We start from the raw sequence: 17,664 nt of genomic DNA on the forward strand, positions 1-17,664 counted from the left end.
AACAATCATAAACGCACATGCTTTGAGAAAATCACATAGTGTGTCCTCACTAGGCATCGAACCCGGTGCTCCTGGATAAAAATCCAGCGCTTTACGTACTGCATTATGAGTAGTACCTAAAGATACTGCAAGGCAAAAAATGGACGACTAATCTCGATTCCTATGAAATAGTATCATACTGGATTAAGACTTATTATTGTTTATTTCAGATGGTGGTATTTCACGAGGCCCGCGGTCCGTTTCTGGAAGAATTTCGCCAGTGCGTGACTCATGGATCATACACGCATCAGTGGCAGGAGCAACTCTACGCAATCCTGTCGCTTTTCTTCATGTTTTTATTACCCCTGGCTGTATTGTTATCGACATATGCGGCGACCTTCATGGCGATATCAAGTAAGATAAATTTTATAAAATAATACAAATTAAATACCTAGTACAAAATCTTCATAGAACCTAGAAAATTGTCATTGAGAAAAACTGCATGCACATAATATAATATAAAATCGACTATGTTTATTAGGCAAAAGGGATTAACCCTCACAAAACCAATTTTACAGGAGGCACAAAAACCGTTTTTTGAATGATTTTGATTCAATACTAAAATATGTGAGTGTACGGTGATTAATGAATTTGTGTTTTATTTTTTCGATCTGACAATAATTTAAAAAGTTATTAAGGGCCCACATGCCCAACGAAGCTCAAAATGGAGATTTTATGGTATTTTCAAAGCATTAGCCTGAACATTCCTTAAACGTTGTAGATAATCTATTTATATAATTTTGAAGCCTTATAATCTTTTATATTTATTTTAAACATTTAATGACTGCATAAAGTATTTTTATTACATAAAATAGTCCTTTTTTAAATTTCTTGATCTAATGTTTTAAAATATAGTCATATTTCAGTACATCCATGTGCAGTGGTGTTAAGATTTTTTAGATTTATTAATTTTTAAACGCATTTATAAAACCATTAGTAAATTTTAAAATAAATATTAAGGATAACAAGGCTTTAAAATTATATAAATAGATTATCTACAACGTTTCAGGAATGTTCAAGTTATGCTTTGAAAATACCATAAAATCTCCATTTTGACCTACGTTGGGCATGTGGGCCGTTAACGAAAAACCATTAAAATTGAGGGTTGATTCCTTTTTCCTTGCCGAATATTTCCAACCTTCTTTGAATTAATAGCATACAATGGCATTAACATACAGTAACCAGTATTGGTAAAAGAATTTTAGTAGTAGGTACTCTGCAACTGAAATTTAATATCAAATAAATAATTGTATGTATGTTATATAATTTTCTTCATAACAAAATACCCAATGTGAAGGTTTATCATATAGGTACCTTATTTATTGACTACTATCGGCTTACTGCTGAACAGTTATTTGTATTAATGTACTACCTATTTGAAATAACACAATGTTCAAACTATTTTAAAATTATTACTACACCGTGTAGTATTAGTATATTATTATAACCATCTGAATTGTAAATATGAGCATTCCTACTTTAAAAAACAGAGTAAAATCATATCTGACACAAAATAAGCAGAAGTGTAACAATATTGAAAGATATGATTACAGCGAATATTATAATCATTTTTTTTAATATTATGCAAAAAAAACTTTAGTCGATCAATGATATAAAATAAAGAATATAATAGATTGCTTTCTAACTATGTAAATAATATAAATAAAAATCGTCCATAGAGCCCACGACATGACAAAATCACGGCGTAATTTTGAGCAATTAACTTATATATTAGTTTTTTTTTAAATTATTAATAACCATGTCTTTGCTTTTTCGTACGAGGTGGTTGTTAGTAATTTTTAACAATCACAAACACCCAGGCTTTGAGAAAAACACATAAATGTTTTTGTCATGACCGGGATCGAACCCAGAACTTTCGGGTTGAAGGCCAGCACCTTACCCACTGGACCACGAGAGCCGCCTTATATATAAGGTTTAATATCAAATCACCAACTCCAAACATTTAAAGAACATTATTATTGCTACGTTTTACTACCATTTCTATAATATAATAACTATTTTACTTTATAACAGTCTGCTATCAAAAATAATTGTAGCTGTCAGTTACTATAAGTATATTATTAATTATATTATATTATGTATGTACTCATTGCAATAATACTCAAGGGCCAAGATGCTGTGTGATGGTCGAAAATGTAGAATTTTGAGTAGGTATATTTGCAAGTTTAGCCTAAATATTGTGCCGGAACGACGGATATGACGTCATTATGATACCTTGCCTTTTTTCATCTTTAAAAAAACATATTTAATGACCACATCTAAATGAAACCATAACATGGTATTATTTTAAATAATGTAGTTGTGTTAAAATTGAGAATAAGGCTATATTTAATACATTACATATCTGTGGTTTTACCACTTTTTCATAATAGTATTATTGTGTCAACACGAGAAACATTTATCTTAAATTTTCATGTAATTAAAATATCTTTGATTTCTAATTTTTGAGAAATTGCAACATTTTGCGTTCTATATTTACACTGTAATTCATGACAATTCCTGTAAAATATTTTCAAAAGTTTTTTATATTATTTTTGTGTTTTTCATAAATATTGTATGAATCTCAAACATGTGATAGAAGAAAATCCTTTGAGCATTATTCAGTCTTTTGAGTAGGCTCATACTGAAAGGAAACTTAAAAATTAGAAGCATACTTTGTAAAGTAAAGTTATTAACGTATCATAAAGCTTATAATACTCAAAGCAATGAAATGATATTTTAAATGGTGAGCTTTTATATTTAAAAAGATAACACTTCGTAGCTCCAATTCTTAGTATTTTTATATCACGGAGACACACTATACAATAATTATTAAGAGGTACTGTTTTAGAAAATATTTATTTACTGATTGCATTCGAAAAATTACTTTTAAACAATACTCCCTCTAAAGTCTAAACAGTGATATACTCCCATTTCTAATGATATTCAAACAATATATTTATATAAAAATGCCTTTTAAAGCACCCTAAGAAATACAAGTGGATTATTTTTATTACTCTCGAGTAGCTTTCATAAAAATGGTTGAATATTTTGTTGCCATATCATAGATAAACACTGCGTTGAAGTATTCGAAATGTATGTACTATTCACAGCGCGAAGATAAAATTAAATGTGAATGGTTTATAGCTAATTATTTATTGTACATTTGTCTTGACGTATCTATCTTTCTGTCTGTAACGCAAAGGGGGAACCAAACATACCTTTGTAGCATTTTGCCGTGTCCTTTTTGTTACCAAATAGTAAATAAACAAAGGAAATATATGACAAAGGCGATTTTTTATGTTACTTTGTCTTCTTTGAAACTCTAAACATCTATTGTCGTTCAATCACCTGAATGTTCAAGCAGGCAATCAAGATAAATTGTGATGGTTTTTTTTTACGAAGAAGGAAACTTTCTCACAAAAATGACAGTTAAATAACATATTGTACTAGTATGCGGTAATAATGTATGGAAATTCAAATATCGAGCATCACTAATTGAGCGTAGTTATACACAAAGCAGCCAGGCCACAATTTTGGAAAAATGAGTTATTGTGATTTCCATAATCTCACACGTTTATTTTACATTCTGCACAAATCAGCCAAGCTACTGTCATACAAAATATCATATAAATGCGTTTTAAAGATTTTGCAAATCACAGAATATGACATTTTTGATTTGCATAAAGCAACCAAGCTGCTGTCATACAAAAATGTCATATAAATGCGTTTTAAAAATATGCCATATTCGATCTGCAAAAGCAGCCACATGATAATTTTATGTACTTACCTAATTATTAAAATCCTAACTGTAAGGTGTGTTTTTCTACATTCAATTAATAAACATTATTTTTTCAATTACATTATATGTTTTCCATTTTATTATATATAACATATAGATTTTTCATGTAAAAATTAGTGCCAGGCAGCTAAATATTAATGTAAAATTTACAAGTTTTGCGAATTATTTTCAGAACTTTGAAATTCCCATAATACTTCAATAACTTAGAAGGTTTTGTTTAAGAAAATAGATACAAATATAACGATTTTTCTTACAAAAATAAGAGTTAGCTGCATTCAAAAATGAATATTCTAAAAAACCCGTTTTGCACATTTCAGCCTGGACTGCTAAAACAAAAAGAAATCATAGATTGTATGCTTTTATCTTTTCATAAGTTACACAAAATCATATATAATATATTATATATATAAACACACTTTACATAAAAGTGCTTCTATCTCTTTTTGAGGTTTGTGTGGACTGGCTGCTTTGCGTATAACTACGCTCAATTAATCGATAAATTCCGATAGTACTCTCAATTAATCAAACAACTTCAGTTATTAAGATTTTTTTTATCGAAAATATAATTTAAATTGATGACCAGACTAACTTAATTCAATATAATATTTAATTTCTACACTATTAGTACAAAAATGTAAATAAATACTTTCTTATATTTTATTATTTACTCAAAGGTAGGTTATAAGATAATGATCGTTTATTCGTGGGGTTACTGCCAAAAATTGGTAAGTCTTGAAATCAAATTATTGAGTAATAATTGCAATTTGAAGATTAACTTGCCCTTTAAAATCAGGCATAATGCTTATTTATCTGTGCTTTATTTGCAATATATTTGCATTATATCAGAAGAGCTTAATAAATAAAGATTTGAAAATATTTTAGTGTGTATCAATGTAGCATCTTAACTCAGTGTATACTAATCGGTTTTGATAAGTTTTTATTTTTCCTCTTTTAGTCATTTTTCATTGCATAATTCAATTCAATTCAATTTCAATTCAATTCAATTTCAATTCAATTCAATTTCAATTCAATTCAATTTATTTATTTTTACATATTGTGGACATTACAAATTATAAGTTTAAGACGTTCACAACATGACATAAAAAAAAAAAAGAGATAGATAGTATGTTATTAAACAGTAGAAATATGTACATACAAAAATATTAATTATATAGGTACATGGAAATACACCGGATGAGTTAAGCAGACCCTATTTTAAAAAATTATAAAATAACGCCCTCTTATACTCATCCTCACGTAGGTGGAATATATCAACACCCGAAGCAATTTCGTTGAACATAGTTATCGCCCTCCCTATTGGCATTACCAGTGGCAGGTTGGTTCTGCACCTTGGGAGAATAAACAACTGATGTTCTCTATTTCTAAGATAGTTATCAGGGACACACAGGTCAACACTGCCCAGAATGGCAGAGTTCTCATTTATACCTCGTATAAGTCGAAAAAAATACGTAGCTAAATAAAGATTTCTTCTAAATTGCAAACTGCAATATGTAAGCATGCCTAAGAGAAAGTCAGTTGGATAAAACCACGGATAATATCCGTTCAACCTCAAATAAAGGAGTCTCAAGAATTTCTTATACTTCAATAAGGGTATACTTCAACTGTATACGTAACACATAACACATAACACAATATATATACATAACACAGTATAAAAAAATACTTTGGGCTTGCTCAAATGATGCAAGGCAATCAATTTTCTATTAACGTTACCGAAGCGTGACGGCCATTTATATAATCAAATCGTATTGATACTACACTAAATGTTACATCTGTCTCCGCTTTCTATACAAGAAGTAGTGTAAAGATACCGTCATTATGGCAAAATGGAAAATGCTCCAGGCGTGTTAATGCTTTTGTGTTTCTACGGGATCTTTTTAGTACGCATCCCTCGACGCCGATCGCTAAAATTATACTACCGAAGTATAGAACAGAGTAAGGGAGTTTTTAGGGAAAATTAAAAGCGACGATCTTTATAGAGCCTACCTATGCAGATTGTCCTCTTCTGCCTTAATTATGTCAGATAAAATGAATATAAAAGTTGGACGAAATACAATGAAAACTAAAATGACTAATACTGAACTTACGCTATAATTATTTATCATTTTTCTGTAGAATGAAGTTATCAAGATATTAAAAAAACTTGATAATATACCATGAAATTAAATGAAAATGAGTCTTGAAAATAAATTATTTGAAATAAGTACCATAATATAATATTGTAAGTGAGTAAGCGGAAGATCAAGAAGGATGAAAAGTCTTGGTCGCTCAAAGGATGGCAAAATTCAAATGTGGTCACGATCCTCAGCCATGAGTGCACGACCAAGAAGAAGAGAATATTGTCTTATTTTATTTTATACAATGTCTTACCATCTTAAAGAAGTTCTGCAACGTAAATATAGAAATCAATATTTGACCACGTATTTTTTTCTACTTATAAGTACTAGTTGCAAATGAGAACTCTGCCATTCTTGGTAGTATTGGCTTGTACGTCCCTGATAAATATCTTAGAAATCGGGATCATCAGTTGTTTGTTCTCCCAATGAGCAGAACTAACCGGTAATTGGTGATGCCAATTGGGAGGGCAATAACTCTGTTCAACCAAATCGCTTCGGATATTGATATATTCTACGTGAGGATGAGTATTATAGGTGGATGATGTTTTATAAATTATTGAAATAGGGTATCCTTAGCTCATTCGGTGTACTTCCTTGTATCTCATTTATATTTTTTTGTATTTACACTTTATACTAATATTGATATATTTCTTTTTTATATAATACTGTTTTAATAATGTCATTGTATCTAAATGTCATGTTGTGATCGTCTTAAATTAATCATTTGTAATGTTCACTATATGTAAAAAAAATGAATTTTAATTTAATAAAATTAACATTTTCTTATTAATTTCTAAATCATCTTCGTTTTCATAGTTCTCAAAGTTGAAAATATTTACTCCTTTAACCGGTTCTACGCCTTTAGCGATTATTTAGCTCTATGAGGCCGCAATCGAGAGGCCGTACATTATTTTGCAAATTATCTCGTCCGACTTTAAACTCAAATTACTAGCCACCGACGATTGATTTTCACAATCTAAAAAATTAAACACACAGTGACATCTGTTTGAATATTTATGAAATACTAAACCACGAATTATTATCTGTATAACAGCGATTGTACGAAAATCTTTGGTGTAAATTCATCGTGTGTCGTTAAAAACCTGTGACCTGTCAGATACTGCCGTTGTAATAACGTGAGGCATAGAAAAGGTTAAAAAGATTAAGAAGATCTCTTTAGAGAGAGTTTCATTATATACGCGGTCTGTATTGAACAAGGTATTCTTATAATGTGACTTTTTTCTTGTGAAAAAAGTTTTTATAATACATAATAATAAATTTAAGACCACTTGAATTGACAGGGTGACTAATATGGACATTTTTTCAATCATAAAACTACAGTAGTGAAAGTAGATCATTCCGTTTAATGATACTCGTACAATAAATGATTGATGTAAAATGTAAAACAACATAGAGACTATGAAAAGTGGAATAAACAACAGGGGGCTTAATTTTAGTGAATGGTCTCCGAATAATGATAACAGATAAAGACATCGGGTATTGTGAGTTAAGAATATCCATGATTCGTACAAGTCTAGAATTATTTTTGGCAGCAGTCAATAAAGTGAAGATAACTTTGAAGACTGATCTTCGATAAGGGATTGCGCAAAAAGAAAGATTAGATTCTTTGACTGACTTTTCTAATTAGGACAATGATATCTATTAATATAGGTGTGGCTAGAGTTGCATTTCTGGAATTTTCCGACGGGAATTATCGAGAAATTTTCAAAATTTTCCATCCCTAATCTCGATAATTGAAATTTTCAACATTTCGGGAAATCCCGAATCTCGAGAATATTTTCTCGGGATTTCTTTATTATCAAATATTAATTAAAAAGACGATTTTCTATATGAAAAAAATGGACAAAAAACACAAAACTTTCAAAGACTGATCGGGGCATTTAACACAATTGCCAACATCGACTCAAAATGAGCGAAATTTTTGCAACGTCAGGGAATTTCGTGTCTCAAAAGCGTAAGTACGTGATTGTTAGACGCAGCGATTGACATTCTGTGTTTTTTGAAATTCTATTTGAATAAGTATTGTTTTGAATTATTTTTTTTCCTACTTCTATTTTGTTTGTCTTCTTACATTAATAAAAAAAATATTTTTTTTTGTAATTTGTCTGTTTTACACTGATTTTAGGATTTTCACAGGTTTTTTTTAATTTCCCGATATCTCGAGAATTCTCGAGAATTCTTTTCTGGAAATCCCGAATCTCGAGAATTCAAAATTTTATAATTTCGGGAAATTCCGAATCTCGAGGTTGAGATTTTTTCGGGAAATACCCAACTCTAGGTGTGGCAATTTAAAAAAAATTCATGAATATAAAAACAATATAAGGAATATGATGATTTGGCATCGCCGACTGGACGCCAAACTAACCTTGGTGGCAGGACAGCTGTTAGACGCGTGAATGTCTGGACATTTCGTACATAAATGACAATTCATTTGACAATAAAGCTATACACAACCTTTATGACTCGAACCAATAAATAAACAAGTACGTTAGTAAGCAACAAAGTATATATTGTTCAGTCCCATAGGTATTACAATGTGAAAGTACAAAATTGACAAGAGTCTTTAAAATAACATTAAAGATCGCTATACCACAGGAAGATTTTATATCGGTTTTACTTATTTGCATGCTTGTTCAAGTCGTACGTAAATAATAATTATATTTCAAAACTGTGCTGAATAGATGCCTGTCGTCCAGTTGGTGATGTCAAGTCGGCGGCGTTCAGTGGGTGGCGCCAAATTATCTTATGCCGGGTCTACACTAGCAACATGTCGCACGACAACCTCGTTAAATTTTACGATAAGTATGATAATTATCGTAAAATTTCTTAAGCATTTATGATTATTATCGTAAAATTTAACGAGCTTGTCACGCGACATGTTGCCAGTGTGGACCCGGCATTAGACTCATATTATATCCTACTAATTTATGTTCATAAAAAATAATTAATTAAATTTTCAAGTAAATTATATTATAATCTTTAACGCTTAGGTATTTTGCATAAAAAATCTTCATTTGCACATCTGAAAGAGAACTTACGGAATATTTTCGACAAGTTAAACGAATTCTATTTTTTTTCGCAAAAGAAAATCACTGAACATCCAATCAAACGTACATAATGTAAATTTAATTTAATTAAACCTTCAATAATGAAATTAAACTAATACTGTAAACGGGAATTTTAAATATTGTATAAATTTAAATATATTAAATGAAAAACATTTTCATTTTAATAAAAACTTATTTTACTATCGTGATTTCTACGCGTTTCAAATACAATGTAACAGTTGAATCACATCTCACTAATTCATTAGTAATTATATGTATTAACTAACTTTTCCAGAAGAATAATAATAAAACGATTTATTTCTAGAAATTTCATGTTCTGTTACTCGACTAATGAGCATTTTTTAAACGGAGTCGTGTTCTTTTGATAATTTTATTATAAGAATTTGAAAATTTCCTTTATTGAGATACGCTCGATATTTAATAATTAAGAGGATTTTCTCGTGTAACCTATTAATAATACTTAATATTATCGTAAACACGTGCTTTCGGCGAATTACTTCCTATAATCGCTACGGGATTCAAAACCAGTTGTGTGTTATATCCATTTTACTTAATGGTTTTTAGCAATTTTCACTGAAATTAAAATCTATATAAGAAATGCTTTGGGGTTCCGACAAAACCGACCGAACAAAAACCACCCGGACAATGCCGCTAAAACAATTTAAAAATGAGACAATTTTTATTTTTACATAATATTATACGTAATTTGGACACACAAATAAAAAAACAGACGAATAAAGATATAAAAAATATATTATTTATTTAAAATTATATATATCGAAAAGCAATTCGAAAAACCAAAAAAGCACATATTTTATATATTTTTTATTTTTTTGCGGGCGGTTTGTCTAGGCGGTATGGGCGCATTTGGTTTGGCGGCAATGTCTGGGCGGTTTTCTCGGGGTACCGTCAATACGTCCTTTTATGCTATTTTTACCAAGTTTTTATTAATTCGTATTCTTGTTTGTGCCGTACAGCTTTTTTCTTGTTTGTCCAAGATTTTTAACTAATTTCCCAACTAGCTAGACATTTGAAACTTTTAGAATATTTCAGAACACGACGAAAATGCATTTTTTAATACTTTTAGCCATCTTTAAGAAGAATTGAATTTATTTTCAGTTAATTCCGTTTTGTATATTTCGGAAAAAATTCGATAAAAGTAATATTTGATGTGCCTAAAAACAAAGGCAGCTTTCTACCACGTGAGTAGTTTTGAGAAAACGTCAAAAACTGATAACAAGTCTTTCAATTTAATTTAATCTATGTGAGATATACATTATAATAGTAGAATATTGTGCTTCAAAGTCAATTTAACTAACTTGTAAAACTCATTAATTTTATTACGTGACTAAGATATATGCATAATAAATTTCAAGAAGGCTGCATTTGCTTCTCATTTAGATTCACAATTTTTGCACAATACTCACGATTATAAGCCGCAGCAAACCTCATACGGCAACCGCCAAAATGTACTGAGCCGCCATTTTGTCACGTGACCTTTTGTATGGAACGAAACATTAAGAGCGAAGAAAGCTGGGTTTGCTTCTGAAGCTAATTTTTAACAACGATTTTCTATTGAAAAAAGCCGAGTTTGCTGATAAAACATCAGCTTACAGCGTGTAGAATTTTCAGCTCTATGATTCTGCATTCATAGGTTAAAGTCATTTTTTGCAGAAAGCTGTCTATGCTTCTGACCCCCTCATTTAATACTCACTATTATCGGTTGCTAAGTAGCAACTAAAGTATTAATATATACCTACGTACGTTACTATGGAAATCAATATGAAATGTCAAAATAACATTTCAATATTATATGATTTAAGCACTGGCGGCTCCTTCCTTAGGTCATTCGGTCATTGACCTGCCAAAATAAATACCTTACAATCGACATAATAATATTAATAATATGTGCAATGTCATATATAATAATATTAATAATAATCGGTGGATTTGAAATTATAGGGCGCGCGATATTGTGTCGACCCAGTCTATTGGGCTTTTTTTTGTTTGGGCGATAATTCCCCGAACAAAAATATTGTGTTCGCCGGCAGTCTGAAAATTGACCCAAATTGAATATTTTTATAAAATTTTCTCTCTCGTTTCTCATACATAAGACAGAGATCGATATAACACAAAATACGAGATCGAAGCTTGTAACGGTGCGTGAATTACTGTAATATCGGCAATGCCCGAGTGTGAGACAAAAGATTTTTTCACCTAATTAAATGAAATAGAATGATAACACTGACTAGATAATTGGTCTCAAGACGCAACTGTGTATGCGGTTCGGATTCGTTGACAGGTTTTGATGAATGCCTTTGGTTATTTTAATCATATGTAAGTAGTTTTTGGTGCAGTTATTGCATATACACACAACGTTTGGTTTTTAGTGATTTATAACATTTTTGTGAAGCAGTTAGTACGCACGCAGTAGCAATTGAAGTCTGTGATACAATTATAATGGAAATGGAAGCACGATTCGCATCCAACGATCATTCCATTATATCCGATTTGTTCAATAAAGAAAATTACACTGATTTTAAAAATAATTTTCCCACACGTCAAGTAAATTTGGTAAAACTGTTAGAAGAAATAAACATAATCAAGTTAAAAAATGAATTATTGGTGTTTTATCAACGAGATGATTTGCATGGCGCTAATAGTGCAGTTTCTCTTCTACATTTTTTACTCAGCAATAATTTCAACGAAACATTTTCCGAGTCGATCAAAGTTGTCCAATTTATTTGCGTCATACCAATGACAACAGTTGAAAGTGAAAGATGTTTTTCCACTCTCAAAAGAATAAAAACCTTTCTACGCAATAGGGCCAGGATAGACTGACCGCTCTTGCAATGCTCAGTATTGAAAAAAAATATGTGGGAAAAATAGACAATTTTTATAATCGTGTGATTGATGATTTTTCAAAAAGCAAAGAAAGAAAAGTGGACCTAATTTACAAAAAATTATAACGCGTTGTGTGCAATTTCGGTTAACGATGGGTTGGCGTTATGAAAAACGGACATTTTGGACAAAAGGGTAAGTAGGTACCTACCTATAACAATTTCTAGCACTTATTCTATAATGTATAAAAAGTCAATTTGCAATACGTCTTTTCAGTATACAACGAAAAGGCAAATTAAAATAATATATTCAAAATTGACCTGCTAGTTTATTCCGGATTAAGCCGCCAATGGATTTAAGAGAAAATTTAAAAACGTGGTATATAAAAAGTTCTTTTTATCATGTAATTATTTATTTGTTTGATCGACGGTTTTATTGAAAAATTCATTAATAAGGTCAATTGAAAGATGTTATGATGGAAGTTATGTTTAGTTTAAATTGAATACACCAAAAATAAATACTATATTATTTGTGTACGTATTTATGTACATATGCAGCAGGAAAGTGTATAAAATATGGATAATTTTCTGACTAGTGGACGATGACCTTATTTAAATTTCTAACGAAAGTTTTACCATGTGATTGGTTTTAATTTGGAATACATTCACTAATGCAGTGGCAGACGAATATAATAAATTAAAATAATAAATATATTATAAATTGATATAAGAAATACACAATTTATTTTAGGGAATAGTATATTATTTTACTCTACACTGATGCAGTGCGTAAAGAAAAGTCCACGGCATCTTTATCTAGATTTAACCTATTTTAAGCTCGCTTTCGTATCTCGATTCGATTCATTGAGATAAGACCTCGCTTATATTTAAATTTTATAATATTCTGATTAAGTATTTAGTATACCTAATACATCGGATAGCTTCTTGAAAACTTTATATAAACATTGTATTTCATGAATATCTTTGAATATAGTTCAGTAAATTCTTCAGAAGATTGTGATAAAACGATTATTAAGTATATTAATGCTATCGACCGAGGGTACTTGATGGAATTTGAATTAAAATTCTAATAGATTAACGTTTTATACTATTCTATTTGAGTCGTTTTTTGCGACCCGGGCTTAGCCTTTCAACATCTTCAGTCACCATGCGCACCTTTTTACCAGTTATGACAATTTGTATGTCTATTGAATGTTTTATTAGTGATTAGGTATCTAATAATCTATTAGGTAGGGTTTTTTACAAACACAATTCATAATTTCTAGTCATATTTTTATTGTGATATTTTAATAGGTAGGTGACATAGTTTTTACCTTCATTATTGTATTAATTTATTATATAGTTAGAATTAACTGTTTTCGTTGTCAATGTGTTTTTACCATTGGTGAGTGCGCATAGTACCTGAAGATGCTGAAAGGCAAAACCCGGGTCGCAAGAAAGACTCAAATGGAATAGTAAATTCATTCTTTTTATGTTATTATTATCATTATAATAACTTTATCTTTTTTTTTGTTTTATAAATACAGTATGTTACTAATTTTTATTTTAATTTCCGCCTAATATCTCACAAGTATCTGCCTGAGCCAAGATCAGAATATGTCCTTTCTTTCATAATATAATATACCTAAAGGTTTTGTTAAAAATAAAAATATTCTATCGGTCGACAATCAAATATAATTTTGCAGTGACATTTATTTTATGTTATATAACTTTTCATATATTTTACTTCGCGTAGTCCTCGTGCCATTTTATCCTGTTATAGTAGGTATAGTGCAAGAATATAACGTAAGAAATAAACTCTTAAGTGAATTAGACCCAAATCATCGACATGTCAAACTTTTCCGAGTGGAATAAGTGATAACCTTATCAAAATAAAGAAAATAATATTAGTCTTAGAATTTATGACATAATCTTGGTTCGTATAAGAAAATTTGAATGATAAATTTGTGCTAGCGACTTGTTGCTAGGTATATTAAAATTAATTCTACGTATAGCCAAAGAGATATCATATAAAACTTTAAATTAAAGTTTTTAAGATTATTTCGCAGTCTTGTTCAAGAAACTTATAGGTCGTAATGTAATTTTAAGTTTCAGATTCAAAACTAATAATATAAGAACCATGACGTAATAATACTTAATTAATTAATGCTTTCAAAAATTATTTATTTCTTTTAGGCTGTACAATAATCTTGAAATAATGCGTAATACGTGGCCCTTGAAAATACACGAGTGTTAGAATTTAGGCAATCCGTGTATCATGGTTACATGTAAGTTGTACGTAAAACGTTTCACCGTGGCACAATTCGCCGCGAGCTTTCTTTTCGGAAAGAGATGACCGTATACTATACTATTAGATTCAATATGAACATAAATTCAATCTTCATAGCTAATTTTGGCAAAATTCATAAATTCAAGAATGAAACCCTAACCTCACCCAACAAATAATCCAGTATATCGGCTATTTTCAAAAATTGTTTGGAGCTAGCTTCCTGTCAAGTATAAAGTGTAAACCGATAAGAACCGTGTTTTATTTAGACATGAATTGTATGTCAGTACTATACGACCCAAAAAGGTTGGACGGTCTTTAATATACGGCCATATATTTCCAATACACCATTTCACGGTGAAATGTGATACGGCAAACTGCTACGTACAAGTTTCCGGATACGATGTATTACATCTAAACTAAACGTACTTTTTATCGTCACTTTCGTGCTTGGACTACTAATGATTGTAATGATTTCGTTTTCGGGTGAAAACATTTAAATTATTTTATTTAGTAATATTTTTAATGTTCAAATTGCGCCATGTTATACGGCTGGACCATGTACACAGTCAAACACAGAACGAGTCACGCATGATGAAGAAACTGAAATTAGAAAAGCGAACGAAAACCTGATGTAAAAAACTCTGTACAAACTGGAGGGATAGTATCAGTTTGATTTAAATACCTTAGGGGTCCTAAACTGAAAAAAACCGGCTTTAGATAGATCTAGATGGAGTCAGATACTGGAGGAGACCAAGACCTATAAATTTTAATTTTTTTGAAGTTATACTTCTTTTGGCGCATTTGAGAAACGGATCAGAGTGTATTTTCGGCATGTGAAAAAGTTGCTCGTGCCGATGTAATGCATTTAGTGTGGGACGGAAGTTGCGCGCGCCGATGCAACACAATTTATTATTATGATTATTCATTTCATTGATTCAATCATTAGAGACTAACATTCTAAACTATTAATTCATAGATATTCACAAAACTTTGTATTGGAGTGTATATTTGTTTTTCGTTGTAAAGATTGTGTATCAAGATTTGAGGCTATATTTATGTAAGTATTATTTATGAGTAAAATTATACGGCCCACGTGCTCGTCGTAGGTCAAAATTGAGTTTTTATTGTATTTTCAAACCATGATCCTGGACACTCCTTAAACTTTGTAGATAATCGATTTATATAATTTTGAAGCATTATTATCATTTAAAGTTATTTTAAACATTTGATGACTGCATAAAGTATTTTTGTTACATAAAATAGTATTCTTTTAAACCTCTCGCTCTAATGTTTTAGAATATAGTCATATTTCGGTACATAACTATGCAGTGGTGTTAAGATTTTTTACGTTTATTAATTTTTAAACGCATTTATGAAACCATTAGTATAATTTATTACGAGATAATTTTTGTAAAATATTCACGATAAAAAATTATATTGATAATCTCTGTGATCCCAAATTTGACAAGAATTAGGCATTTTATTATTCAAAAAATCGGCAAGATTAACACATTTGAAGATGATTCTAAAGATATTTATTATAAGCTATGTCTTTGGCCATTCAAGTGTGATAAACATCTTATGAATAATGATTGCTTTATAATAATTATTTACCTAAGAATAAGGTAGTGTTTTTTTGAAATACGCCATTTCTTTTGTCATTCCCCAGTGATTAAGCTACAACATACGGCCCTAGCCATAAATTGACAAAAAAAATAAAAAAAAATTCGGTTAGGTACATGTTCAAACACGCGCGTTAACATAATTTTACTCCCTACTTTAATTATAGTTTGTCAATTTATGGCTACGGCCGTATGTTGTAGCTTAACCACTAGGGAATGACAAAAGAAATGGCGTATTTCAAAAAAACACTACCTTATTCTTAGGTCAATAATTATTATAAAGCAATCATTATTCATAAGATGTTTATCACACTTGAATGGTTAAAGACATAGCTTATAATAAGTATCTTTAGAATCATCTTCAAATGTGTTAATCTTGCTGATTTTTTGAATAATAAAATGCCTAATTCTTGTCAAATTTGGGATCACAGAGATTATCAATATAATTTTTTATCGTAAATATTTTACTAAAATTATCTCGTAATAAATTATACTAATGGTTTCATAAATGCGTTTAAAAATTAATAAACGTAAAAAATCTTAACACCACTGCACAGTTATGTACCGAAATATGACTATATTCTAAAACATTAGAGCGAGAGGTTTAAAAGAATACTATTTTATGTAACAAAAATACTTTATGCAGTCATCAAATGTTTAAAATAACTATAAAGGATAATAATGCTTCAAAATTATATAAATAAATTATCTACAACGTTTAAGGAGTGTCCAGGATCATGGTTTGAAAATACAATAAAAACTCAATTTTGACCTTCGACGAGCATGTCCCCCCTTAAACCATTAAATAGGCTATGTTTTACTTATGATTTGTAATAAATTAGTATTGTTAACGATTTGTTTAAGCAGAAATGGTCGAAATAGTGGTTTGCTAAATTTTTCAAACACAGGTTTTGAGATTTTTTTTCTTCTAAAGTTGGTTCATTCTGCAATAATATGATTTATTCGCATACATTATATTATTGCTGACCGAAATGAATATAATCATAATAACACGCCAATAAAATTTGAATTTTTATTAATTCATCATGGGCACTTCTGAATCGATTATAACCGCTGTATGGCAAAGATGAGTTTTGGTCCAATACAATAATTAAATTACAATAATTATCATGTGCTGTACACAGATGAATCGCGTACGTTTTCATCAACCTAATCCACTGTAATATTAATAGACTCAGGTAACGGCTTATATTGTTTTGTTACACCAAAGAAGTATAACTTTTTTATACATATATGATGTTCGAATAATTGAGTAAGGAGATCATTTTATTCCCATAATTCAATTTAATAATCTAAAAAAATATTTTTTAAATATACATATTAATAAATGTGTTCAAATTTATCAATAAATTTAATGTTGTATCAAGTTCAACTGGAATAAAAAATTCGGACATTTGAGACTGTTTTCAATATGATTCTCAAGAGACACACTAATATAATAATATTATTATGAGGGAAGTTTAGATGGAGAAAATTCGTGAATATTAAAATTCCACTCACATACTCGTATCATGAAAATCCCTGGACGAGTACTCCAATGTAATCATATTAAGTGTCAGAAATGTGTCGTTTTGAAATATGGCTGCATTTTGAAATAATTCCAATGAGTTTTATGACATATAATTATTATGAACATTTATCATTGTATCATTTTATAAACTTTTTCAATGTAATAATTATGTATTATTTTTTTAATTGGTTATTTTGTAAGATATTATGGTTTATATAGATATTATGATTTTAGAAAATATTAATATTTCAATATCCTAATTTAGTTATATTATAGTAGTGGCAAGGAGTGGAAGTAGGCTGTCAAGATTCGA

At 29.8% G+C, this 17,664-nt stretch overlaps 1 protein-coding gene across 2 annotated transcripts in view; it reads left to right on the forward strand.

Annotated features, from left to right (window-relative positions):
* Positions 1-17,664, forward strand: part of LOC147072757 (gonadotropin-releasing hormone receptor-like) — a 179,216-nt gene that overhangs the window by 135,139 nt on the left and 26,413 nt on the right. For both annotated transcript variants that reach the window (XM_085946188.1, XM_085946187.1), the window contains one exon: positions 210-393. In XM_085946188.1, coding sequence (XP_085802314.1) covers positions 210-393 — 184 coding nt within the window. The remainder of the gene's footprint in view (positions 1-209; positions 394-17,664) is intronic.

This window comes from Rhyacophila brunnea, unplaced genomic scaffold (genome assembly GCF_057557595.1).
Source record: "Rhyacophila brunnea isolate RB1 unplaced genomic scaffold, BYU_Rbru_1.0 scaffold_19, whole genome shotgun sequence".
NCBI lineage: Eukaryota > Metazoa > Arthropoda > Insecta > Trichoptera > Rhyacophilidae > Rhyacophila > Rhyacophila brunnea.